Source organism: Scyliorhinus canicula, chromosome 9, assembly GCF_902713615.1.
Source record: "Scyliorhinus canicula chromosome 9, sScyCan1.1, whole genome shotgun sequence".
Classification (NCBI taxonomy): Eukaryota; Metazoa; Chordata; class Chondrichthyes; order Carcharhiniformes; family Scyliorhinidae; genus Scyliorhinus; species Scyliorhinus canicula.
In genome coordinates this window covers 130,398,034-130,424,014 of record NC_052154.1, presented here as the reverse complement: position 1 = coordinate 130,424,014, position 25,981 = coordinate 130,398,034, and the positions used below count along the sequence as shown (strand labels likewise).

At 53.1% G+C, this 25,981-nt stretch overlaps 1 protein-coding gene across 1 annotated transcript in view; it reads left to right on the top strand.

Annotated features, from left to right (window-relative positions):
* Window positions 1-25,981, top strand: part of LOC119971691 (sodium/hydrogen exchanger 10-like) — a 730,493-nt gene that overhangs the window by 684,305 nt on the left and 20,207 nt on the right. The window contains exon 23 of the mRNA XM_038807592.1: window positions 4,834-4,971. Coding sequence (XP_038663520.1) covers window positions 4,834-4,971 — 138 coding nt within the window. The remainder of the gene's footprint in view (window positions 1-4,833; window positions 4,972-25,981) is intronic.

The window sequence follows — 25,981 nt, the reverse complement described above, 5'->3', positions numbered from 1 at the left end:
GTCCGGAGGTAGCGATCTTTGGAATGTCGGAAGAGCCGGGAGTTCATGGGGCGAAAGAGGCTGACGTCTTGGCCTTTGCCACCCTGGTCGCCCGGAGACGGATCTTGCTAATGTGGAGGGACTCAAAGCCCCTGAGTGTAGAGACCTGGGTTAGTGACATGGCTGGGTTTCTCAGTCTCGAGAAGATAAAGTTCGCCTTAAGAGGGTCAATGGTCAGGTTCACCCAGAGGTGGCAGTCGTTCGTCGAATTTCCCGGTGAAAATTAAAATGTCAGCAGAAGCAGTATTCCGGGGAGTGGGGAACGGGCAGGATTGTTTTATGATTGGGTTGTGTGAAGATTGGGTTGGGGTGGTAATGTTTATTATACCATGTTTATGTCATTGCTATTGTTATTATGATAAAAAATTTCAAATACCTTAATAAAAATATATTTTTAAAATTTATGACGAGAACATCAACCCTAAACTGCCCTTCCCTAAATCCATTCCTATTTCTGTCAAGTAAAGTCTGAAATTGGTGACCAGTGATTGTACAAATGTGATGTGTGGGTACTCTGGATCTGTGGAGACTGCGTTTACCTTAGCAGTAACATAGACAGGCGACCAACACTTGTAATAGTACAACTCTATTTTATTAACTTAAGAGCTGTTGAACATACTTGCACTGTGGGTCGACACTATGTTAGATTGATTGAAGACCTATGCCTAACCTGACCAGCCTATACTTGCTAGCACATGGTGGATGTTTTGTGCTACTGACTGCGGGCTCTGTCTGTCTCAGAGGCTGTATCCCAAATGAGCAGGAAAACTAGTGCCCTCTGGTTTATAGTGACCGGGCCTCACTGGTGATTGGCTGCTGTGTTGTGTGTGTTGATTGGTCTTGCAGTGTGTCAGTCAGTGTGTGTCTCTGCACCATCATATACTGATATGTATATTATGACATCCCCCTTTTTAAAAAAAAAATGTGTGTCTGTAGTAATAAATAATGTATGATGTGAATGTTCCTAACTATGTGTGGCATATGTGAGCATATTTACAAGATTATGTACATAAACTCTAACATATTTACAGTGGAAGGTGTCTAGTGCAGATGGACAGTATGTAACAGAAAAACAACTAGAATAACAGTATGTACAAACCAGTGAGTTAATCAAACAATGCAACGAAACAATCAGTTCATGAGTTCAGAAAGTCCATGAATTCAGGCAGTTCATAAATTCAATCTCTGAGTTGGGCGACGAGTTCTGGTTGACCAAAGGAGCATTTGGCCCTGTTGAGGCAGAGGCCATGCTCATGGATTCGTCGGAAGACGTGTTGGAGGCGATCAATGTGCTCCTGCGGGGTGGTAGACCAGACGATTATGTCGTCCACATATACACAAACCCCTTTGATACCTTCCATCATCTGTTCCATACTTCTGTGGAACACTTCCGATGCAGAGATGATGCCAAACGGCATCCGGTTGTAACAATACCGGCCAAATGGGATGTTAAAGGTGCAGAGCTTCCGACTGGATGCGTCGAGTTGGATCTGCCCGAACCCCTTGGATGTGTCTAGCTTGGTGAAAATTTGGCGCGAGCCATCTCGCAGGTGAGTTCTTCACGCTTTGGAATGGGATAGTGTTCTCTCATAATATTGCGGTTGAGGTCCTTGGGATCAATACATATACGTAATTCACCGGATAGTTTTTTTCACGCACACCATTGAGCTGACCCAGTCAGTCGGTTCCGTAACTTTTGAAATTACGCCCTGGTCCTGGAGGTCCTGCAGCTGCTGCTTGAGGCGGTCCTTGAGGGGTGCTGGTACCTTGCGAGGTGCGTGCACCACAGGCATTGCATTTGGTTTTAACAAGATTTTATAAGTGTATGGGAGTGTGCCCATGCCCTCGAATACACCGTGGTATCAGTTGATGATGGCGTTCAGCTGTGCCCGAAAGTCACCATCCTGAGATACGGAAGCGTCAGCGGGTGACAGGGAGTGAACCCTTTGGACAAGATTTAGGAGTTTGCACGCTTGAGCACCGAGCAGGGAGGCTTTAGTAGATCCCACTATTTCGAATGGCAGGTTAGCCTTTAATGACCGGTGCGACACATCAAGGTGGCAAGAGCCACTGGCAGCAATGGCATTACCATTATAGTCCAGAAGCTGGCAGGCTGATGGTAGGATAGTAGGCTTGACATGGAGGCTTTCAAGGTCAGACTGCGCAATGAGTTTGGCTGAAGCGCCGGTGTCCTGGTGGAAGCGGATGCGGGATCGGTTGACCATGAGGGGGGCACACCACTCATCGTCCGGATCAATGCTGAATATTGGGAGAGACTTGGCTTTTGTCTTCGGGAGCATCTTGTGTTGGGTGATGATGCCCACCCGAAATGGTGCTTTAGGGTCCTCGGTGTCAAGGTCCGGAATCAGGTCGGAGTCAGAATCGTTGACTGGTGAATGGATGGCTCGGACATCCCTGCGTGACTGGTTGGAGCGATGAGAGGTAGTAGGTTGAGCAGACCTGCATAAGGCAGCATAGTGGCCAAGCTTGCCACATTGGAGACAGTGTCGGGATTTTGCAGGATATTGCCGCTTTAAATGGGCGGAGCCACAGTTGCCGCACGTCGTGACATCAGACGTTTGGTGCACCACCGTGCATGCGCAGTGCGGTCGTACGTGGTGCGCGCCTGCGCAGTGCGATCTTCGGCGTCGCCGTCGCCTCGGTCAGTGCACGCATGCACAGGAGTCCGCGAAAAGTGTGCAAAATGGCCACCCTCATCCAGGCTTAGGCCTTGGAGTTGTTTAATAGCTTGCACCCGCTCTGCCTCATGGGGACCTTGCCGCGCCATTTCAGCCGCTTGAATGTGCGAGTATCAGTTAGTGGCGTGTTCATGCAGAACGCAGGTCTCGATGGCTATCGCAAGGGTGAGCTGTTTAACCTTGAGGAGCTGCTGGCGTAGGGGGTCCGATTGTACACCGAAAACGATCTGGTCACGGATCATCGAATCGGAGGTGGAGCCGTAATTGCAGGACTGCGCAAGGATGCAAAGGTGGGTGAGAAAAGATTGAAAAGGTTCATCCTTACCCTGCAAACGCTGTTGAAAAGATAGCGCTCACAACTTTCATTTACCTCGATGTCACAGTTTGAGCAGGACTGTCTTGAACTTGGACTTGTCTTCACGTTCAGCGAAAGTGAGAGAGTTGAAGATATGGATGGCATGGTCCCCGGCCGTGGAAATGAAGAGAGCAATCTTCCTGGCATCTGAAGCAGCTTCCAGGTCTGTTGCTTCGAGGTAAAGCTGGAATCGTTTAAAGAGTTTCCAGTTCGCACCAAGGTTGCCAGTGATGCGGAGCGGCGGTGGAGGGCGGACGCTGTCTATACTACCGGATGGCTGATTGCTGGTGGAAGGCAGATCACTTGAAGGTAGATCTATTAAACTCTAACATCACGTACTGGTACCATGATGTGTTGGGTACTCTGGATCTGTGGAGACTGCGTTTACCTTAGCAGTAACATAGACAGGCAACCAACACTTGTAATCGTACAACTCTATTTTAGTAACTTAAGAGCTGTTGAACATACTTGCACTGTGGATCGACACTATGTTAGATTGATTGAAGACCTATGCCTAACCTGACCAGCCTATACTGCTAGCACATGGTGGATGGTTGTGCTACTGACTGCGGGCTCTGTCTGTCTCAGAGGCTGCATCCCAAATGAGCGGGAGAACTAGTGCCCTCTGGTTTTATAGTGACCATACCCTAACTGGTGATTGGCTGCTGTGTTGTGTGTGTTGATTGGTCTTGCTGTGTGTCAGTCAGTGTATGTCTCTGCACCATCATATACTGATGTGTATATTATGACACAATGCAGAAAGTTTTTATACAAACCATTGTATACACAATGTTCTATGATTTTACTGCAACTAGCACCATTTAAAAAAAAAAGAATTGTGGGGGCGCAACCCACGCAAACACGGGGAGAATGTGAAAACTCCACACAGATAGTGAACCAAAGCCGAGATCAAACCTGGGACCTCGATGCCGTGAGGCTGCAGAGCTATCACTGCGCTACCGTGCTGCCCACCCTAGCGCCATTTTTAAATAGAGTCCCAATCTCCGCGGCCTCTAAAACAATCCCCAACCTCCCGCCGCACCCCCCAGCCTGAATACACAATAGGAGGGTCCGTCTGGCCTCAGCCCCCTCCAACACCCATTCCAGGCACCCCCGGCCTGATCGCACACGCACAGAAAATGCAAGCTGGCACTTCCAAGGTGCCAAACTGGCACTGCCAGTGTGCCCAAATGGCACCAGCACTGCCAGGGCACCAATGTGCCCAAAGGGAATGCACCTGCGAGCCTCCTAACCCCTGAGAGATGCCCACAAATGCCCTTCTGTCTGCTCCCCATTTGTGGGGTACAGCGCTGAACAGAGCACATCAAGGTCTCTGAGGCAAAGGGGATGAATCCCAACGCCTCAGGCACCGCAGAATCTGCACATTAGAGAATTCTACCACTGAACCATCAATGCAAACCACAGAATCTGCACATTAGAGTGAAGCTAACTGCCTTCCTCTATTATGCAGATTGCCATAAAGTGATTCCTCCCACAATGGGCGGGATTTACATCACAGCGTCACGTGAGATCGCGTTGGATCTCACGAGGCTTTTCTAACCAGGTAGATCCCAGGAATGGGGTCTCCCGGCCCTCATTGACCATGCTGCGACGTGGTGAGCTGTATTTCTGGCGCAGCCTGGCCTAAGGATTGCGCACCTGGTTTCCAGAAAATAATAGTAGCTAATTTTATTTGTTTCATCATTTTTATCACATTTAATCATTTTTATTCCTTTTCAGACTTGTTACATCTCAATTGATGACCTCTTTGAAGCTTTTGATGTCTTCTCTGAATTTCCTTCTCTTGAATATAAAATCTGGCTAGCACTAGGAATTCGTATTGCGATAACTATCATGATGGAAGATATAACTTATCAGGTAACTATGTTCATGTTCCTTGGGGGTATTTACAGGGTAATCTTATCTCTCCTCGCACCATCGACTTCAACGTCTCCCAGAGCACCGAGGGCGAGATCGCCCCATAAATGTACATATTCATCAATTGCCCTCGCTACCCTCACACAAAACCCTAGATCTGCTAACAGCCCTACATCTAAACTGACCTGGTCAGCTGTTAGGTCAGCCCCCTTTCAGCATCACATCTACCAGACGCGGGGCATAATCTGAAATAACAATAGCAGAATATTCCCATCATAAAGAAATCAATGTGGTGAGAAAAAGGAGAATTCCTTGCCCCCTGGATGTAGAAACCACCACGGATCCATCACCCGCCCCGCATCTCTCTCTTCAACTCCGCCAACACCTTCACCACACCCCCACTCCGCGCGCCCCTCCTCACCTCCCAAAGAGGGCAAAGACTTTGGCTTGGAGCTGTCCACCTTTGGATCCAAAGCCATATTCCAATCCCCTCCGCAGGATTAATTGATGATGATCCGGGGTAGTTAGCACCACCCTCTTCATAAGCTCTGCATCATCCCAATTTGGAGCATATACATTGACCAAAACTGCCGATCTTCGCTCCAACAACCCCAAGACCATGACATATCTGCCACCCTGATCCGCCACTACTTTCTGCATCTGAAATTGGACTCTTTTATCAATCAGGATTGTCACCCCTAGGCCCTACTATTAAAGCCCGAGTGAAATGCTTACGCAACCCTTACATAGCCTTACCTGGTCCTTCACCCGCAAGTGAGGCTCCTGCTGTCAGATGGATGTACATTTAAGAAATGGGTGTTTATCAAATAGCTGTAGTGATGTTAGTGTATGGGTGTAGCTGGGCTGTCTGTCTGGATTTTACTTTCATTTTGAGCTGGCAGCTGCAGTGTGTCTAAGTTTCGTTTTCAGAGTTGGAGAGCTGTATGTGAACCAAGCAGGTGTGTGTATTGATCTCTCTCTGCAATCTAAAGAATGTCTCCAAATCACTTGATGATTTCAAAGTAATACCTGTTTCTGTAGAGAATTTAAACCTACTGTCTTTATTTAAAAAGGGTTTAACTGGATGTTGTTTGCAAAGTTATTAATGGTACTTAATAGAGTACTGTATCTTTTTGGGGGTGGTCATGGTTGGTAATTGATAAACTGTTTACTATGTGTTTATAAAATGTTAACTGGATTCATAGAATAAACATCGTATTTGTTTTAAAATACGTTTAGTTCTCTGTTGCATCACACAGTGGGCCCTTGTGCTCCCCATAACCAAAATCTATTAAAAGTTGTGGGTCAGGTGAACTCCATGATATACTTTGGTGTTCTCTAAACCCTGGCCCATAATACTGCAACAGCACCACATCAGCCCTGAGGCTCTTCAAATGAGCAATAACTCTCGCCCGTTTTACCAGGACCCACAGCAAACCCCCCCCCCCCCCCCCCCACCTCACCCCTCCCCTCCAGATCAACCATCACCCCTACATGGATGCTCCCATCGTCCCACGACACACTGACCAGAAGCCCCCAACCAAGCTGGCACCTAGCCCCACCAATCAGATGGGACAACAAACACACCTCAGTCACCATCAGCAGCCTACCCCTGCCCCATCCCCTATCTCAAACCCCTCTCCAACTACTTCTTCTACCAACTGCTCCTATCTCCACCATCCCCTTCCCCCACCATTCACATCTCCTAGGTGCACCAAAACCTGCACATAAAAGGATCAGCAGGCCGCAGCCACCCCTACCACCTTGCTCCCATGTATTAGCGACCGCAGTTTGCTAGCAGGATCCCCCCGTCAGAGTTCCCTTAATCTAATAACCAACAAAAACAAACCCAAGAAGCCCTCCGCACCCACCTTAATATCTTAAAAACCCCTTCCCCCATTCCCAACCGCCCTGACACCTCTCTCCATTTTCATATACCCATATCAACCCTTAAAACCACAAAAGACAAAGGGAAGCAACCCCATTCTATCAGCACTCCCAAGGCACTTTTCAATTAACTATGCCATAATACAAAGGGAATAACAACACATCAATAAAACAAATAAAATACAAAACACATAACCCTTTAAAAACAAAATCCCACTTCCACCATTCTCAGTTCAGTCCAAGTCCCTCTGCCTTCACGAACGTCTCAGTCTCCGCCGCCGTCACAAAGAACTGATCCCTCAAGTTGTGCATGACCCTCAACTTTGTCGGATAGACCACTTCAAAACGCATTCTGCTTTTATAGAGAGCTGCCTTCGCTCTATTGAAGACCGCCCACCTTCTCACCAGCTCCACAGTGACATCCTGGCATATCTGAATACCACTGCTTTCCCACCTCACCTCATGGCCACAGGATGTGCCCTATCCAGCTTGACAGGGGGTATTTTATCCTCCTCCCTCAACAGCTTCCCAAATATTGTTGAAAAGTACTCTTTTGGCCTCGCGCCCTCCATACACTCAGGCAGCCCCATGTTCCGCAAATTCAGCCGCAGGGTCCTGTTTTCTAGGTCCTCGACCTTTGCTCTCAGGCTCTTATTACTGTCCTCCACCTTCAACAGCTCAGCCTCCAGAGATGCAAGCTGGTCACTGTGTCTCAACAGCGCCGCCTCCACCCCCTTCAACACCTCACCATGCTCCTGCACTGTCTCCAACATCCTTCCAACAGCCTGCTTTATCGGGACCAACAAGTCCTCCAGCGACTGCTTAAAACTCTCCAGCATTTTATAATAATGATATTTATTGTCACAAGTAGGCATACATTAACACTGCAATGAAGTTACTGCGAAAAGCCCCTAGTCGCCACATTCCGGCGCCTGTTCAGGTACACAAGAGGGAGAATTTAGAATGTCCAATTCACCTAACAGCACGTCTTTCGGAACTTGCGGGAGGAAACCGGAGCACCCGGAGGAAACCCACGCGCAGGGAGAATGTGCAGACTCCGCATAGACAGTGACCCAAGCCGGGAATCAAACCTGGGACCCTGGTGCTGTGAAGCAACCCACTGTGCTACCGTGCTGCCCACCGCTACCATGCTACCTACACTCCCATGCTGCTTGAAATGTTTAATGAACCGCTTCTCCAATTCAGCCTCCATCACCCAGCCCCACTCAGGGAGCCCACCTCCGCCATCATTCTGCACTGCTCACTGGCCCAACCCTGCTGGCGGACTACGCTCCCACCTTTCTTCAAAGTATTCCTTCCTTGGCTCTTCGACATCCTCTCATAGCCAACTTTCAATTGGGACAGGTTTCCCTGTGAATTCTCCCCAAAAAAGAGGTTAAAACAGGCAAAAAACTAAGGACTCTGGCAGGAGCTACACAACGTGCGACCTCCTACATGTCGCCACCGGCAGTTCAATCAACAATCTTTTTTTTTAATGTTTTATTGGGGTTTTTCTTTTTATACAAAACAGAGCTGGAAGTGAATATACACAGAAATTATATACATCAGTTCCAATTCATACATATTACAAGTGCCCAGCTTTGACTTGGTCTCTTAATTGGGGGGAGGCCATATTGGATTTGGTGTTTGGCAGCGAACCAGGCCAGGTGTCAGATGTCTTGGTGGGAGAGCATTTCGGTGACAGTGACGACAACTCCTTGACCTTTACCATAGTCATGGAGAGGGATAGGAACAAACAGTATGGGAAGGTATTTAATTGTGGGAGTGGAAATTATACTGCTATTAGACAGAGACTGAGGAGCATAAAGTAGGAACAGTTGTTCTCGGGGAAATGCACAACAGTAATGTGGAGGTTGTTTAAGGAGTGGTCGACGAGTATTCCCAATTCACCTTCGCCGTCCCATGCCCCGATATGTCGTCTGCCACCGTCATCAAAGCCCTCAACACCATCTTCGCTCTGTTCGGTTTCCCCGCCTATGTCCACAGCGACAGGGGATCCTCATTTATGAGCGATGAGCTGCGCTAGTGCCTGCTCAACAGGGGCATTCCCTCGAGCAGGACGACCAGCTACAACCCCAGTGGAAACGGGCAGGTGGAGCGGGAGAATGGGAAGGTCCGGAGGGCGGTCCAGCTGGCCCTACGATCCAGAAATATCCTGGCCTCCCGCTGGCAGGAGGTCCTCCCCAATGCACTTAACTCCATTCGGTCGCTCCAGTGCACCACGACTAATGAAACCCCCCATGAACGTCTCTTTGCCTTCCCTAGGAAGTCGACCTCCGGGGTTTTGCTCCCAACATGGCTGGCAGCTCCAGGACCCGTTCTCCTCCACAAGCACATGCGGCTCCACAAGGCGGACCCGTTGGTTGAGAGGGTACAGCTACTCCACGCAAACCCACAGTATGCCTACGTAGCGTACCCCGACGGCCGCCAAGACACAGTTTCCCTCAGGGATCTGGCACCAGCTGGGTCCCCACACACCCCTCCCTCTGCCCTGGCACCACCCTCCCTTCCCCCGGTGCACCCCACCGCAGCCCTGGCTCCAGGACAATCCGGCCTCCCCTTGCTCCCACCCGGGGATGAAGAGGATCTCGACACGCTCCCGGAGTCACCGAAGACCAAGCCGACGCCTGAGTCGCCACCAGCACTTCGACAGATCAAAGCGCCCGATCATCTCAATTTGTAACCTTCTCTGTAATTTTAAAACCAATCTGGATGTATATAGCTTTTCCACCACCCCCGCTGGACTCATTTTTAACAGGGGGTGAATGTGGTAGTCACCACTGTTGTATTATATTGTATATATGGGTATTACGGTAAGGCTCCTGTACTACAGGTACGGGGGTAGATCCCTGCCTGCTGGCTCCACCCAGTAGGCGTAGTGTAAATGTGTGTGCTCTCCGAACAGCAGCCATTTTGTCAGTTGCTGTAGGAGGCCACACATCTCTGTGTAATAAAGCCTCGATTACATTCTACTCTCGTCTCGTCGTAATTGATAGTGCATCACAACTCCTGGCATTGGTATGTGCCTACCCTTCATCTACTATGTGGTTTCCCTCCTGCTGTCATCCTCACCCTCTCCTGTGCTCCGCAGCCCTCGTCCTTTCCTTCCTACTTTTGGCTCCCATATTCAGAGCGAAGCAGTGTAGTACCACACAAAGTGTCTCTCAGGTTAATTCAGTCCCTTTGGGTGATTTTGGTTTAGCTCAGTGGGCTAGACGGCTGGTTTGTGAGGCAAAACAAGGCTAGCAGCGTGGGCTCAATTCCCTTACCAGCTTACCCGAACAGGCGCCGGAATGTGGCGACTTGGGGATTTTCACAGTAACTGCATACATGTGACAATAAAATATTATTATTATTATTATCACCGCTGTCTTTGCTGCTGTTTTCCCAGCCCATTTTCCAGGATAAATTTGTCTGCATCTGCAGGGGTTGTGAAAAAATGCTCATTGCCCTGGAATGTGACCCAAAGTTTGGCCAGGTACAGCATCGCAAACTTCACTTTGCTCTTGTACAGAGCCCCTTCTCTCTGTTGAACTCTGCCTGGCGCTTGGCCAGGTGTGCCTCAATGTCCTTATGTATCCTGATATGGTCCCCTTCTCAGGTGTATGTCCTTTTATGCCTGGCCCAGCGCAGGATTCTTTCCCGATCCTGGTACCGGTGCATTTTGGCGATTATCAATTGCCGTTCAACCTTGGGTTTCGGCCAGAGTGACTGGTGGACTCTGTCTATTTCTGCCGGGTTGGGGAAGCTGTCCCTTCCCACCAGGTTTCCCAACATCTGAACCACATAGCCCATGGGGTTTCTGCCTTCGATTCTTTCTGGCAGGACCACGGCAGGCCCATTATCCTTAAGTTCTGGCATTGTGACTGATTCTCTTGGCCTTCTATTTTCCCTTTTAGGCTTCCCTGCTTCGCCAGCAACCTCATTATTTCCATCTCTAGGGTGGCGATCTGTGATGGTGCTCCCCTGGACCTCCAGTCACCTTTCTGCCTTGTCCAGGGCCACCTGCATGGTGGCCAGGGCCTCCGCAATTGCCACCTTAACCGTAGCATGAATGTCGGTCTTTATCTCTTCCCTGAGCTCCCTCAGTTTCCTGGAAAGGAACTTCCTCCAACCACCCTCCAGTGAGGGGGAGCGCTGCCTGCGATTTGCCAGTACCTCTCGTTCTGGTGTGGCCGGCAGTTCTTCGCCTCGTGAGTCGGCTGTCTCGACCGCTTGTTTCTCCTGGTCTCTGCCGCTTTTGGTTTACGGCCTCTGGATCAACTGTTGCTCGGCATCTTCTCTTGCGCTGTTATTAGATAGGGTGAGGGGACATTTTTTTCCCTGTTTTAGCGGGCTATTTTGAGTAAAAGAGCCTAATTTCGGGTTCTTAGGAGGAGAGCCACCAGATGTGCAACTGCTCAGCATATCCCCATCACTGGAATCAACAATCTTGAATCTAATGAAGTTGTGATCACTGTCTGCAAAATGCCCACCCACTGATTCTTCAACCACTTGCCCAGCTTTGCTACCTGAGATCCCAGGCAAATGATCACTTGAAAGCGATGACTGCAAGAAACTCAAATAATTATTCTACCTATTATATTACATCCCCTACTCCCCGAAGGGCAACCGGCCCACACTTGGGCCAGGGTACTTATGTCCGAGAGGCCCCTGGTTTAAGGGGGTAGCTCCGCCCGTTCATCTAGGTAGATCGTACTCAGGTGAGAGCCCAGTGATTCTGAGGCTGCAGATCCCTTGGTCTCCTGGTGGGTTATAACATCCCCCACCACCCATTCCCACTCCCCAAGTCGAATATGTCTTCCATCTCAACTGTAGGAAGGGGGAGCTGCTTTGCTCACAGTTGTCTCCCGATCACCTACTGTTCTGGATCCAGAGGGGTATAATGAATTGGGTAGCGCCGTTTTGGAGCTGAACGCCTGGGCGGTTCCACTGTGCTTGGCCTAGCAGTTGCTACTGGGCCCATTATGACTGATTTAGGCAAAGTTTCCAAGCTGGAGAATGGGTCAGATAAGTCAACCTCCCGTATCTGTGACTCGAGGGGCTCATCTCCTTGCAGGGTGTCGCCAGTGGCTGCTCTGGAGGAAGGGTCACCATCGGTCGTGGGGGCTTTGTTCTGTTCCCGTGAACCTGTGGGTGCCTGAGTATGACACTGGCCCTGAATGCTTTACTACCATCCCTGGGATCCACGGTGCCCCGTCGGGGAAGTTCTTTTTTTATAAAACTTTTTTATTGTTATTTACACAGAATAAGATATATATATATATTTATAGAAGAGAACGGCACACACAAACATACCAAAAAAAAGAAATAATAAAAAAGCAAAGAAAAAATAAAATAACTGGTTGGGTATTATGCACCAGCTCAACTGCAGCAACTCTGTACAACTGGCAAAATTATTTACAACACATAAGTAGGCAACTGTTTGTGGGGGGGGTGGTGGAGACTGGGGAGGTAGATATACATTTGGGTGCCGGAGAAACAATTACAGAGGGCAATACTCGAATGGGTCTGGTGTTGGTGTTGTTGTCACTTGCTTCTCCCAGACGGATCTCTCTGCCGTTGTTGTCTCGCGCTCACCTCCGCTTCAGCCGTTCGTCCCATCTTTTGCCTGTATTCTCCTTGTTCTCTGTTCCTGGAATTGCCAAGTTTGTTATCGTTTCCCGTGCCCTCCTTCCGGCTATCATTTCCCTGCCCCCCCCCCCCCAAATCTCCCTGGTTCTCCTCTCCTCTTCCCTGTCTCTTCCCTCTTTCCCCCCCTTACGCCGCCGCTTCTGCCCCCCCCCCCCCCCCCCCCACCCCCCACCCCCCCGCCTGTGGTTCGCCTTTCTTTCCTCTTAGATTTAGCTGTTTCCCCCGCCCCTCCCGGTCTATCTCCCCCTCTCATGCTTTGGCTACTTTCCCCTGACTCTTGGCTACCCGGAACAATTGGGTGAATGGCTCCCACGTTCTGTGGAAGCCGCCGTCTGACCCTCGGATGGCGAATTTGATTTTCTCCATTTGGAGAGATTCCGAGAGGTCGGACAGCCAGTTTGCAGCTTTGGGTGGTGCTGTTGACCGCCAGCCGAACAGGATTCTACGGCGGGCGATCAGGGAGGCAAAGGCAAGGGCGTCTGCCCTCCTTCCCAGGAATAGATCTGGCTGGTCTGAAACCCCGAAGACCGCCACTTTCGGGCATGGCTCCACCCTCATCCCCACCACTTTGGACATTGCCTCGAAGAAGGCTGTCCAGTACCCCGCAAGTCTGGGGCAAGAACATATGGGCATGGTTGGCCGGGCCTCCTTGGCACTGTTCACATCTATCCTCCACCTTCAGGAAGAACCTACTCATATGGGTTCTTGTTAAGTGGGCTCTATGTACCACTTTCAGCTGCGTCAGGCTGAGCCTTGCGCACGTGGATGTGGAGTTGACCCTATGCAGTGCTTCGCTCCAGAGTCCCCACCCTATTTCAATCCCCAGGTCTTCCTCCCATTTCTTTCTTGTTGCGTCCAGTACGGTGTTGGCCCTTTCTATCAGTCGGTCATACAGTTTCTTTCATCTAGTTTGCTTGTGTCCAGTAACTCTTCTAGTAATGTCTGTCGTGGCGGTTGTGGGTACGTCCTTGTCTCCTTTTGGAGGAAGTTTTTGAGTTGTAGATACCTTAGCTCGTTCCCCCTGGCTAGCTGGAATTTCTGTCAGTTCGTCCAGTGTTGCGATCCTGCCGTCCGTGTATAGGTCCCTGACTGTCAGTGTCCCTCCGTCCTGTCCCCACCTTTTGAAGGTGGCGTCAGTCAGCGCTGGTGTGAACCTATGGTTGTTGCAGATGGGAGCTTTATCCAACATTTTGATCAGGCCAAATTGCTGCTGTAGTTCGTTCCAGGATTGGAGGGTGGCTATCACCACTGGGCTTCTGGACTGTTTTCTGGGTGAGGATGGGAGCGCTGCCGTGGCGAGGACCCGGAGGGAGGTCCCCATGCAGGAGGCCTCTTCCGCGCGCACCCACTCGGCTTCTGGCTCCTTGATCCATCCCCTTATTCGCTCGGCCGTCGCCGCCCAATGGTAGAATTGTAGGTTTGGGAGGACTAGTGCCCCCCTCCCGCCCAAATTTTGTTTTTTGTAGGACCTTCTATGGGATCCGATCATTCTTCCCCCCACCCATACGAACACCATAATTAGTTTGTCTAGTGCTTTGAAAAAGGCCTTGATGTAGATCGGAATGGATTTAAGTAGGAAGAGGTACCTGGCAGTACATTCATTTTGATCGTCTGGACTCTGCCCGCGAGGGAGAGTGGGAATGTGTTCCATCTTTGCAGGTCCTTGGTAGAAGGCCTTGAAGGTTTTGTTGATCTTTTCTGGTTCTGTTTCTAATGTGCCTCTGGTATCCCTTATTTGTGCAATTTCTCTGGTGGCTGCCTGCTTTCTCAGCTGCTGTGCCAACAGGCGGCCGGCTTTGTCTCCGTGTTCGTCTAGGGTCCCATGTGCCTGGCAGAGATGGTGCACTACTTTCCTGGCGGAGAGCAGATCAAAGTTCCTTTGTAGCTCTTTCCTCTCCGCCAGGGGCTCTACGGTCGGGGCCTCGGAGTATTTACAGTCTACCTCCAGTATGAAGTTGACCAGCTGCTGCCTAGCCACCCTTTCCTCCCTATCTCTTTGTGCTTTGAAAGCGATGATTTCCCCTCTTAGTACGGCCTTTAGTGCTTCCCAGAATGTGGAGGGTGAGACCTCCCCGTTCTGGTTGTCCTCCGTGTACTCTGCTGTGGCCCGCGATATCTTTTCACTGAAGGCCTTGTCAGCTTGTAGGGCAATGTCCAACCTCCATGTGGGGCATTGGGCCCTGTCCGTCTCCAGCCTCACGTCCATGTCGTGTGGAGCGAGGTCTGATATCACTATTGCGGAGTATTCCACGTTGTCTATCCCCGGAAGCACCGCTTTCCCCACCACAAAGAAGTCAATTCTGGTGTATACGTTGTGTACCGGGGAGAAGAATGAGAACTCCTTCTCCCCTGGGTGGGCGATCAAACATCTCACTCTTTCCCATATTAAGCTTAAGCTCATACCCCGAAAACTGGCCAAATTCCTCTAGAGTCCTCATGATTTCTTCCATTCCCTCTATTGGGTCTGAAACGCAGGTCCCGCATAGAGCGAAACCCTGTGCTCCATCCCCTATAGCCAGCGCAAACAATAGTGGGGAGAGGGGGCATCCCTGTCTCGTCCCCTGGTGCAGTCAAAAATAGTCCGATGTTGTCCTATTCATCCGTACACTTGCCACAGCAGCCTGATACAGTAACCCGACCCAGTCAATAAAGCACCCCCCTGAATCTGAACCGTCCCAGTATCTCCCACAGATAGTCCCATTCTACCCGATCAAAAACCTTTTTTGCATCCATTGCGATCGTTACCTTCACATCCCTACCTTCCGGGGGCATCATGATCACATCAAACGACCTTCTTACATTGGCCACCAACTGCCTGCCCTTAACAAACCCCGTCTGGTCCTCCCCAATAACGTCCAGAACTCAATCCTCGATCCTGGAGGACAAGATTTTGGCCAGCAACTTGGCATCTACATTCAACAGGGAGATCGGCCTGTCGGATCCACGCAGCTCCGGATTCTTGTCCCGCTTAAGAATCAGCGAAAATGTTGCCTGTGACATCATCAGGGGCAACACCCCTCTTTCCCTTGCCTCATTGAACATCCTCGACAACATCGGCCCCAATATCCCCGAGAATGTTTTATAAAACTCCACTGGGTACCCGTCCGGACCCGGGGCCTTACCCGCCTGCATGGCTTCAAGCCCTCCACTATCTCTTCCAGCCCAATTGGGGCCCCCAGTCCTTCTACCCACTCCCCGTCCACCTTTGGGAAATTCCAAGAAGTGCCCATCCCCGTAGGGCGTTCCGACCTGTACAGCCTGCTGTAGAAATCGCTAAACGCTTTATTCACCCCTACTGAATCACCAACCACGTTCCCATCTCCGTCCTTTACTATCCCTATCTCCCTAGCTGCCTCCCTCTTCCTAAGCTGCTGTGCAAACATTCTGCTGGCCTTCTCTCCATGTGTCTAGATCGCCTCCCTCGCCTTTCTCAGCTGTTCCACCGCCCTCCCTGTGGTCAGCAAGCTAAACTCCGCCTGTAACCTCCGCCATTCCCTCAAAAGCCCTGCCATGGGGTCTCCGCATATCAATCTGTAGTATCTCCTTTACCAGTCGGTCCATCTCTGCCCTGTCCACCTTCTCCCTATGGGCCCGGATAGAGATCAGCTCCCCCCTGACCACCGCCTTCAGTACTTCCCACGCCACCGCTGCTGAAATTTCCCCTGCGACATTGACCTGCAGATAGCTCTGAATACATTTCCTCAGCCGCTCGCACACCCCTTTGCCAGCCAAAAGTCCCACATCCAACCTCTAGTGCAGGCGCTGGTTACTGTCTTTACTAACCTTCAGGTCAACCCAGTGCAGAGCATGGTCTGAGATTGTAATCGCCGAGTACCCCGTGTCCACCACCCCAGCCAGCAAGGCCCTGCTCAAAATAAAGAAATCAATCCGGGAATACACTTTATGCACGTGTGAGTAGAAGGAGAACTCCTTCACCCTCGGCTGCCCTCCATGGATACACCCCCCCCCATCAGCTCCATGAACCCTCCATGAACCCTCATTGCTGGCACCATGCCCGTTTTCGAGCTTGACCGGTCTAAGCCAGAGTCCATAACTGTGTTGAAGTCCCCTCTCATGACCATGTGCAAGTCCAGGTCCGGTATCTTCCCCAGCATCCTCTTTATAAACTCCACATCATTCCAATTTGGGGCATACACATTTACTAATACCACCTGCACCCCCTCTAGCTTCCCACTGACCATAATGTACCGACATCCCACGTCCGAGACTATTCTACCCGCCTCAAACACCACCCACTTATTGATCAGGATCACGACCCCTCTAGTCTTTGAATCTAGTCCCGAGTGAAAGATCTGACTGACCCAGCCTTTCCTCAGTCTAACCTGGTTAGTTTAAGGTGCATTACCATGTCCGCCTTCAATCCCCTAAGATGCGCGAACACATGTGCCCTTTTGACCGGCCCATTTAACCCTCCAACATTCCAGGTGATCAGCCTAGTTGGGGGGTTCATTGGCCCCCCCCCCTCCGCCGATCAGCCATCCCCTTTTTTGGGCCCGCCTCCAGCCCGTGCTCTGCACCTCCACCCAGGGCCGGCTCAAGGCACCGGCAACTCGGGCAGTCGCCCGGGGCGCCATGTGCGAGGGGGCGCCAGAGACTCGGGTCCCGCGCATGCGCAGTTGGGCCGGTGCCAACCAGCGCATGCGCGGTGGCCGCCCTCCCCAGGGCTGCCCCCCCCCGGTCTGCCCCCCCCCCGCTCGGTCCGCTCCCCCCTGCTCGGTCCGCTCCCCGCCGCTCGGTCCGCTCCCCCCCGCTCGGTCCGCTCCCCCCCCGCTCGGTCCGCTCCCCCTCTCGGTCCGCTCCCCCTCTCGGTCCGCTCCCCCCGCCCCCCCCCCCCCCCCTCGGTCCCCCCCCCCCCCCTCGGTCCGCCCCCCCCCTCGGGTCCGCCCCCCCCCCGCCCTCGGGTCCGCCCCCCCCTGCCCTCGGGTCCGCCCCCCCCCCCCGCCCCCCCCTCGGGTCCGCCCCCACCGCGGGTCCGCCCCCCCCTCGGGTCCGCCCCCCCCGCGGGTCCGCCCCCCCCGCGGGTCCGCCCCCCCGCGGGTCCGCCCCCCCTCGGGTCCGCCCCCCCCGCCCCCCCGCCCCCCCTCAGGTCCGCCCCCCGCCCCCCCCCGCGGGTCCGCCCCCCGCGGGTCCGCCCCTCCTCGGCCCCGCCCCCACCCCCCCAAGGGCGCCGAAGTTCAGCTTGCCCGGGGCGCCAGCAACCCTAGGGCCGGCGCTGCCTCCACCTGTCCATCCCCAGGCAGCCCCCGGCCCCAGCCTCCTCTCTGTCCCTCAGCCCAAGTCCCTCACTTGTCAGCAGAACATTCACCCCCTCCCCCCCCAGTAACAACATCCTGTAACCCAACCCTTTTACTAAACCAAACATATGCACACCCCCCACTGCGCTTCCGAGAGCTAGCTCGCCCAGCTAGCTTGGTGGCCCCCATCCCCGGCGCCAGATAGTCTCCCACCTATTGTTCCCTCCCCACCCTCCACCCCCGCTGATACAAACAAACTCCAACATCAAACAATCCCCACACAATAGCCCAACAGAAAAACACCAAGATCAAAACAAGCACGCCTCCATCCCCCAACAGTGCAAATGAAAACCTTAACTCATTCAGCTCTACCGCTGGCTCCAAATCAATGCAAATGGCATTACAAACATCTTCCATGAAACGCAAAACGAGAAATGTTTTACAAAAATAGAGAAACAAAAAGAAAAAACAAAAACATGAACGTTGCAGCCAAGATCAAAAGTTCTCAATCCATCACTAGCCCTTTCTTTTTCACAAAGTCCAACGGGTCCTCAGGCGACTCGAAGTAGAAGTGCTGATCCTCATGCGTGACCCAGAGACGGGCTGGGTATAACAGTCCAAACTTCACCTTTTTCTTAAAAAGGATTGACCTGATCTGGTTGAAGCCTGCTCTCCCCCTGGCCACCTCTATACTCAGGTCCTGGTAAACCCGCAGGATGCTATTGTCCCATTTACAGCTCCGTATCTGCTTGGCCCACTGTAGAATACGCTCCTTATCCGAGAACCTGTGGAATCTCACCACCACAGCCCTTGGGGGGGTCTCCCATTCGCTGCTTCCTCGCGAATGCTCTGTGAGCCCTATCCACCTCCAAGGGCCGGGAGAATGCCCCATACTACAGCAGCTTCACAAACATGTCTACGATGTATGCCCCAGCGTTTGTTCCTTCAGACCCCTCCAGGATCCCGACGATTCTTAGGTTCTGCCGGCGGGACCTATTCTCTAGGTCCTCCACCTTCTCCAGGAGCTTCTTCTGCTGGTCCCTCAGCATCCCCACCTTCAGCTCCACCGCAGTCTGATGTTCCTCCTGCTCAGCCAGCGACTTCTCCATTTTCTGGATCGCCCGATCCTGGGCATCCAATCTATGCTCCAACCGCTGAATCGACTCTTTTATCGGGTCCAAGCAGTCCCGTTTCTGCGTAGCAAAGCCTTCCTGAATGACTTGCATCAGATGCTCTATAGACTGCTGGGTCGACAAGCCAGAACTTCCGCCATGCTGTCTTCGGTTGCAGCGACAGCCCAAGCCTTCTATATCTTTTTGTTTCTGCCCTTACGAACACTTCTAGTCCTTCTCTCCATGCACTCAAATGGGAATTCAGTAAACACTTGCCACGAACATTTATGTCCATGGAAAGGCCCAAAAGTCCGACCAGAGTTGGGAGCCACCAAATGTGCAACTTACTCCTTCATAGCTACCACCGGAAGTCAAGCTGTCACGGTCTTCTTGATGAAGCTCGTGTCGTCCCAATTGGGTGCGTACACGTTAACTAGTACTGCCGATGCCCCATCCAGGGCCCCGCTGACCATGACGTACCGTACCCCTGTGTCCGTAACCGTCTTTGTCGCCCTAAACATCGTCCTCTTGCTGATCAGGATCGCCACCCCCTTGGCCCTTGTCCCATAGCAGGAATGGTAGGTTTGTCCCACCCAGCCCTTCCTTACCTGCAGTCGGTCCTGCTCTCTCAGGTGTGTCTCTTGGAGGAAGACTATGTCGGCCCTCATGTTTCTTAGGTGGGTGAGGACTCTGGATCTTTTCACTGGGCCGTTGAGTCCCCTTACGTTCCAGGTGACTATCCTGGTGGGGGGCTTCTGTCCCCTTGCTCCTGTGGGAATAACCATATTTACCTGGTGGACGCGCCCCTGCCCTCCATGGTTTCCCTTTGTTAGGGGACCGTCCAGGACGGTCGCTGTCACTGCTCTCTCCATGTGGTCGGGTCCGGGGTTTCCCTTTATTAGGGGGCCGTCCAGGGTGGCTGCTGTCACTGCTCTCTCCGTGCGGTCGGTCCCTGCGCTCCAGGGTTTCCCTGTGTCCAGGGGGAACCCGACATGCCCATCTACTGTGCGTCCACCAAGCTGGTAGTCCCCTGGGGTCTCCCTTCGCCCAGAGACCATACTGGGTGGATGCTTGCAGCGATTCCTTGTTTCGATCCCTTGGTTGTGGCACTTTGTAGCCCTATTGCTACTCCTTTTCTAGCCCTGTTTGTCCCTCCTTCCCTGTGCCCCCCGCGGTCTCTCCCTCCCTGTGTCCCCCTCCCCCCTTTTTGCCCCCTCTCCCATATACCCCTCCTTTGTCCCTCTTTCCCCTCTTCCTATCCCCGTTTGCTCTCCTGCCTCTGTTGAGTGGTCCCCCCCACCCCCTGCCTGGCGCCTTCCCCCCTGTTGGGGACGCGCTGCAGCCCTGCTTTGTTGCATGTCCTTGGCGCTAGCTTTCCTGCTAGTGCGGTGGCCCCCCTCTCGGGAGTTACTGTCTCGATTCTCCCTTGCCCGGCCTCTGCGGTTTTCTGCCCGCTCTTCCCCCATCCTACCCTGCACTCCTCTCGCTTCCTCTCCCTTTTCCGCTACTCTCGTTCCCTCGTGCTGGGGCCTGGTCTCCCACCTACAGCGGTCCCTCGGGTAATGGTTTGCTTTTTGTTCAGAGTGCGCTCTCCGTGGCGGGGGTTGGGGCGGGGGGAGCTGGCATTGCCTCACCCCATCCCCCCCATCGGCATGTTGTTGCCCCTTGCCAGGGGTCCCTTATTTCTAACCTTGCTGCTGGTTTTCCAGCCCATGTTCCTCGACAAACCTGTTTGCTTCAGCTGGGGCTGTGAAGAAGTATTCTTTTTCTTGGTATGTGACCCAGAGTTTCGCTGGGTCCAGCATGCCAAAATGCACTTCGTTCTTGTGAAGAGCTGCTTTCGCGCTATTGAATTCGGCCTGTCTCCTGGCTAGGTTAGCCCCAATACAGTATCCTCGTAAACCCCGATGAAGTGTCCTTCCCATTTGCAGGTTCTGTTTTGCCTGGTCCAGCGCAGGATTGTTTCCCTGACTTGGTACCAGTGCAGTTTAGCAATAACTGCCCTCAGGTGGGCCCCTGCCTTGGGCTTTGGGCAGAGCAACTGGTGTGCTCTGTCCATTTCTGGTGGGTTGGGGAAAGCTTTCCTCCCACTAAGTTGCCCAGCATCTCTGCCACGTTTGCCGTGGGGTTTCTACCCTCGATCCCCTCTGGTAGGCCCACTATCCTGACATTTTGCCTTCTCAAGCGGTTTCCTAATCGTCCACTCTGCCCTTCAGGCTCCCCTGTGTTGTGCCCAGTCTCGCCACCTCCTTCTCCAAGGCCGTGATCCGGTCGCTCATGTCAGTCACGGCTTTTTCCAGCTCCTTAACGGTCGCCTCTTGGGCTTCCAGCTTCTCCTCTTGAGCCTCCAGTTTCTCCTCTGCTCTGCCCAGGGTGAGCTGCACCTCCGTCAGGGCCTTGGCCATTGCTGCCTGCACTGCAGCCTCTGTCTGCCCTAGCCACTGCCTTGTTTTCCTGCTGATGATGCCTCAGCGCCTCGGCAAAGGCTGCCTTCCAGTTCCAGTTGCCCCCTGGCCCAGGGGGAAAAGCTCCTGTCTGCCCAGTTCTTTTTGTTGCAGCGAACCTTCCGTTCCGCCGCTTCGTGCGCTGATTAGCTCGTCTGAACGGGCTTTCACATTGCCATGTGTGCTTTTGGTGCCCTTTCTCCCTCTGCTTTGGCTCCCTTCTGGCATTTTTTCCCCTTTTTTTCCCCTCCTTTTTTTAAACTTTTCTTTTCCCCCTTTTTCCCCCATTTTTCTTTCCCCCTCCCTTCTCTCCTTTACCACTTTTTTTATAAAATTCATTTCAAGAATTTTTTTTTCTTTTTTTAAAAGTAAAAAAATTTCTTTCTCTTCAAAAGTTTTCTTTTCAAAATTTTTGTTTGAAAAAGAAGAAGTTATTTTTTCTTTTCCCTCACTCACCCAGGGTCGAGAGAGAGAGAGGATTCTGGTCGGGCCGGGAGTCCTCTTTGTTCCACCGCCTGCCTCGTGGTGGTCACCGCGGTCGGTCCTTGCTGCTGGCTCGGTCCCCACTTTGGTCCGGGCCGCCGTTCGTCCTGGCCTGCGCTCTGCTGCCGGGGTGGGGGGGGGGCAGATCGCTCTGACCCCAAGCGCCCAGGACGCCCGCTTTAATGGGCTTTGGAGTCTGTGTTTTTCTTCGTCCCTACTCTCTTGTTGTGGGGGGCCCAAAAGGGTGAATTTGCGTACTTGGCTGCGAGTTCTCGGCGAGACCGGGATGCAACTTTGTTCCCCCCCAGGAGCTCCTCCATCCGCGACCGCTCTCTTCCCCACCGGAAGCCGAATCCTGGGGCCGAATCCTTTGTCGAAGGTCTGGACGTAAACGGTGTGACCCGCTAAAATTCCCAGATGGGTCTGGTTCAATTTGTCTTGTCTTGTGATGCACGATCAATTGCACAAAGACTCAGATTGGGTACAACTGTGGCTTTATTGCAGTCAGATGCGTGGCCTCCTACTGCAGCTGGCGAAACGGCAGATCAATGGAGGACACGCATATTTATACGGCTCCTTGTGGGCAGAGCCAGCCGGCAGGGGCTACCGGCGAACCTGTAGTACAGGTCCTACCTTACATCCCCTAATACAGGTGTACACAATGGTTCACCACATTCACTCCCTGTTAAAAATGAGTCCGGCGGGGGTGGTGTGGAACTATATACAATGTTGCGCATTATGTACAGTGTCTTATAACATGAGTGGGGAAGGAAAAAAAATGTCCATTTTGACTGTCCGGTGCCCGTCAGAGGTTCAGTTGATCCGGTGCTTTGACGATTCGCTGGGAGCGACGTAACGGTGGCGGCGATGTCGGTGCTGGCAGTGCTGGTGTCACCGATGTCGGTGCTGGCGGTGCTGATGCTGGCCAGTAATCGGATGACCCTGGGAGCGTGCCGAAATCTTCTTCGTCCTCTTGCGTGGGCAGGGGAAGGAGGGATGGACCTGGTCGGGTTAATATTGGTAGCGCCGGGGGAGGGGAGGGTGGCACATGGGTGGGAAGTGTGTTGGGGTGGAACCTGACGGTGCCAGGTCCCTGAGGGAGACAGTATTTTGGCGGCCGTCGGGGAACTCCACATAGGCATACTGGGGGTTGGCGTGGAGCAAGTGTACCCTGTCCACCAAGGGGTCCGCCTTGTGGAGTCGGATGTGCCTATGGAGCAGGACCGGCCCTGGAGCTGCGAGCCATGTCGGGAGCGACACCCCGGATGTGGACTTCCTGGGGAAGGTAAAAACACGTTCATGGGGTGTGTTATTTGTGGCGGTGCACAGTAGTGACCGGATGGAGTGTAGTGCATCAGGGAGGACCTCCTACCAGCGAGAGGCTGGGAGGTTCCTGGACCGTAGGGCCAGCTGGACGGGCCTCCAAACCGTCCCGTTCTCCCTCTCTACCTGCCCGTTTCCCTGGGGGTTGTAGCCGGTCGTTCTGCTGGAGGCGATACCCCTGCTGAGCAGATACTGGCGCAGCTCAATCGCTCATGAATGAGAATCCCCTGTCACTGCGGATGTAGGCGGGGAAACCGAACAGAGCGAAGATTGTGTTGAGGGCCTTGACGACGGTGGCAGACGTCATATCGGGGCATGGGATGGCGAAGGAGAATCTGGCGTATTCATCGACCACACTGAGAATATACATGTTGCGGTCGGTGGAGGGGAGGGGCCCTTTGAAATCCACGCTGAGGCTTTCAAAGGGGCGGGAGGCCTTCACCAGGTGCACACGGTCTGGCCGGTAGAAGTGCGGCTTGCACTCCGCACAGACCTGGCAGTCTCTGGTGACTGCCCGTACTTCCTCGATGGAGTAGGGCAGGTTGCGAACCTTGATGAGGTGGTGCAGTCGTGTGACCCCCGGGTGACAAAGGCTATCGTGCAGGGCCCGGAGTTGGTCTACTTGTGCGCTGGCACATGTACCTCGGGAGAGGGCGTCTGGGGGCTCGTTGAGTTTGCCGGGGCGATACAAAATCTCGTAATTATAGGTGGAGAGCTCGATTCTCCACCGCAAGGTTTTATCATTTTTGATCTTGGCCCGCTGTGTGTTATTCAGCATGAAGGCTACCGACCGTTGGTCAGTGAGGAGAGTGAATCCCCTGCCGGCCAGGTAATGCCTCCAATGCCGCACAGCTTCAACGATGGCTTGGGCCTCTTTTCCGACGGATGAGTGCCGAATTTCAGAGGCATGAAGGGTGCAGGAAAAGAATGCCACGGGTCTGCCTGCCTGATTTAGAGTGGCGGCAAGGGCGACATCTGAAGCGTCGCTTTCTACTTGAAAGGGCAATGTCCCGTCTACTGTGTGCATCCCGGCCTTGGCTATGTCGGCTCTGATACGGGCGAAGGCATGTTGTGCCTCGGCCGCGAGGGGAAATTGAGTGGACCATACGAGTGGGCGGGCCTTGTCCACATAGTTTTGGACCCACTGGGCGTAGTACGAGAAGAACCCCAGGCAGCGTTTGAGGGCCTTGGGGCAGTGGGGGAGGGGGAGCTCCATAAGGGGGTGAATGCGGTCGGGATCGGGCCCCAGAAGTCCGTTTTGGACTACATAGCCGAGGATGGCTAAGCTGAACACACACTTCTCTTTATTATACGTAAGGTTGAGAAGAGTGGTGGTGCGGAGGAATTTAGCGAGGTTGGCATTGTGGTCCTGCTGATCATGACGCAGATGGTGACATTATCCAAGTACGGAAACGTGGCCCGCAAACCGTACCAGTCGACCATTCGGTCCATCTCCCTTTGGAAAACCGAGACCCCGTTAGTGACGCCAAAGGGTACCCTAAGAAAGTGATAGAGTCTCGAAGGCAGTGTATGGACGGCCCGATTTACGGATGGGGAGCTGGTGGTAGGCGGATTTCAGGTCAATTGTTGAGAAGACCCAGTACTGCGCAATCTGATTGACCATATCAGATATGCGTGGGAGGGGAGACACGTCGAATTGCGTGTACCGATTGATGGTTTGGCTGTAGTCCACAACCATTCTGTGTTTCTCCCCCATTTTTACTTCTACCACTTGGGTCTCCAGGGGCTATTGCTGGCCTCGATGATACCCTCCCGAAGCAGTCGCTGGACCTCGGACCTGATGAAGGCCTTGTCCTGGGCGCTGTACCGTCTGCTCCTGGTGGCGGCGGGTTTGCAATCCGCAGTTAGATTGGCAAAGAGGGAGGGGGGTCAAACTTGAGGGTCGCGAGGCCACAAATGGTAAGTGGAGGTAGGGGACCGCCGAATTTGAGGGTGAGGCTCTGGAGATTGCACTGGAAATCCAGGCCCAGCAATAGTGCAGCGCAAAGGTTGGGGAGGATGTAAAGACGGAAACCGCTGAATCCTATGCCCTGGACAGTGAGAGTGACCGTACAGAATCCTTGGATCGGGGCAGAGTGGGATCCAGAGTCCAGGGAGATCCATTGATTGGCGGGGTGGACCGCGAGGGAGCAGCGCCATACCGTATCCAGGTGTATGACGCTTTCGGTGCTCCCGGAGTCCAGCAGGCAAGAGGTCACGTGGCCGTTGATTTTCACTGTTGTCGAAGCGGTGGCCAGGTTGTGTGGACGAGACAGGTCCAGCGTCATCGAGGCGAGCTGCGGGTGGTCGTCAGAGGTTTCGGATGGAGAGCGTCGGCGATCCAGATCATGGGATGCAGTTGGTGGGGGTGCTTCTGTTGACCGCAGAAGTAGCAGCGGGGACCCCCGGGGTGCGCGGATTGGGGTGCGGCGCAGGTGTATTGACTAGGCAGGGCCCCAGCTGGGGGGGTCATTTGCGGGGTCCAGGACGGGTATGACGGGTGGGCCGAGCGGCGAGGGGGGTAGGCCTGGGCATTACGGGAAGCGACCGTCATGGAGAGCGCTAAGGTTTTTGTGTCCGCTAGGTCGAGCGTGGCCCCTTCCAGCAGTCGTTGTCGCGCATGAGGAGATTAGAATGTTCGGTGGCCGTAATGGCCTGACAGTCACAGTCCCAGACGAGTGGAATTTGGGCCCGCCAGAAGTCTTCGATGGACTCACCATGGAGTTGAGAGCGAGTGGCAAGAACGTGCCCGGCGAAGATCGTGTTCGCTTTCTGCGCATAGTTTTCTTTTAGGAGTACCATCGCTTCCGTGTAACTTGGGGCATCCTGGATCAACGGAAACACGTTGGAG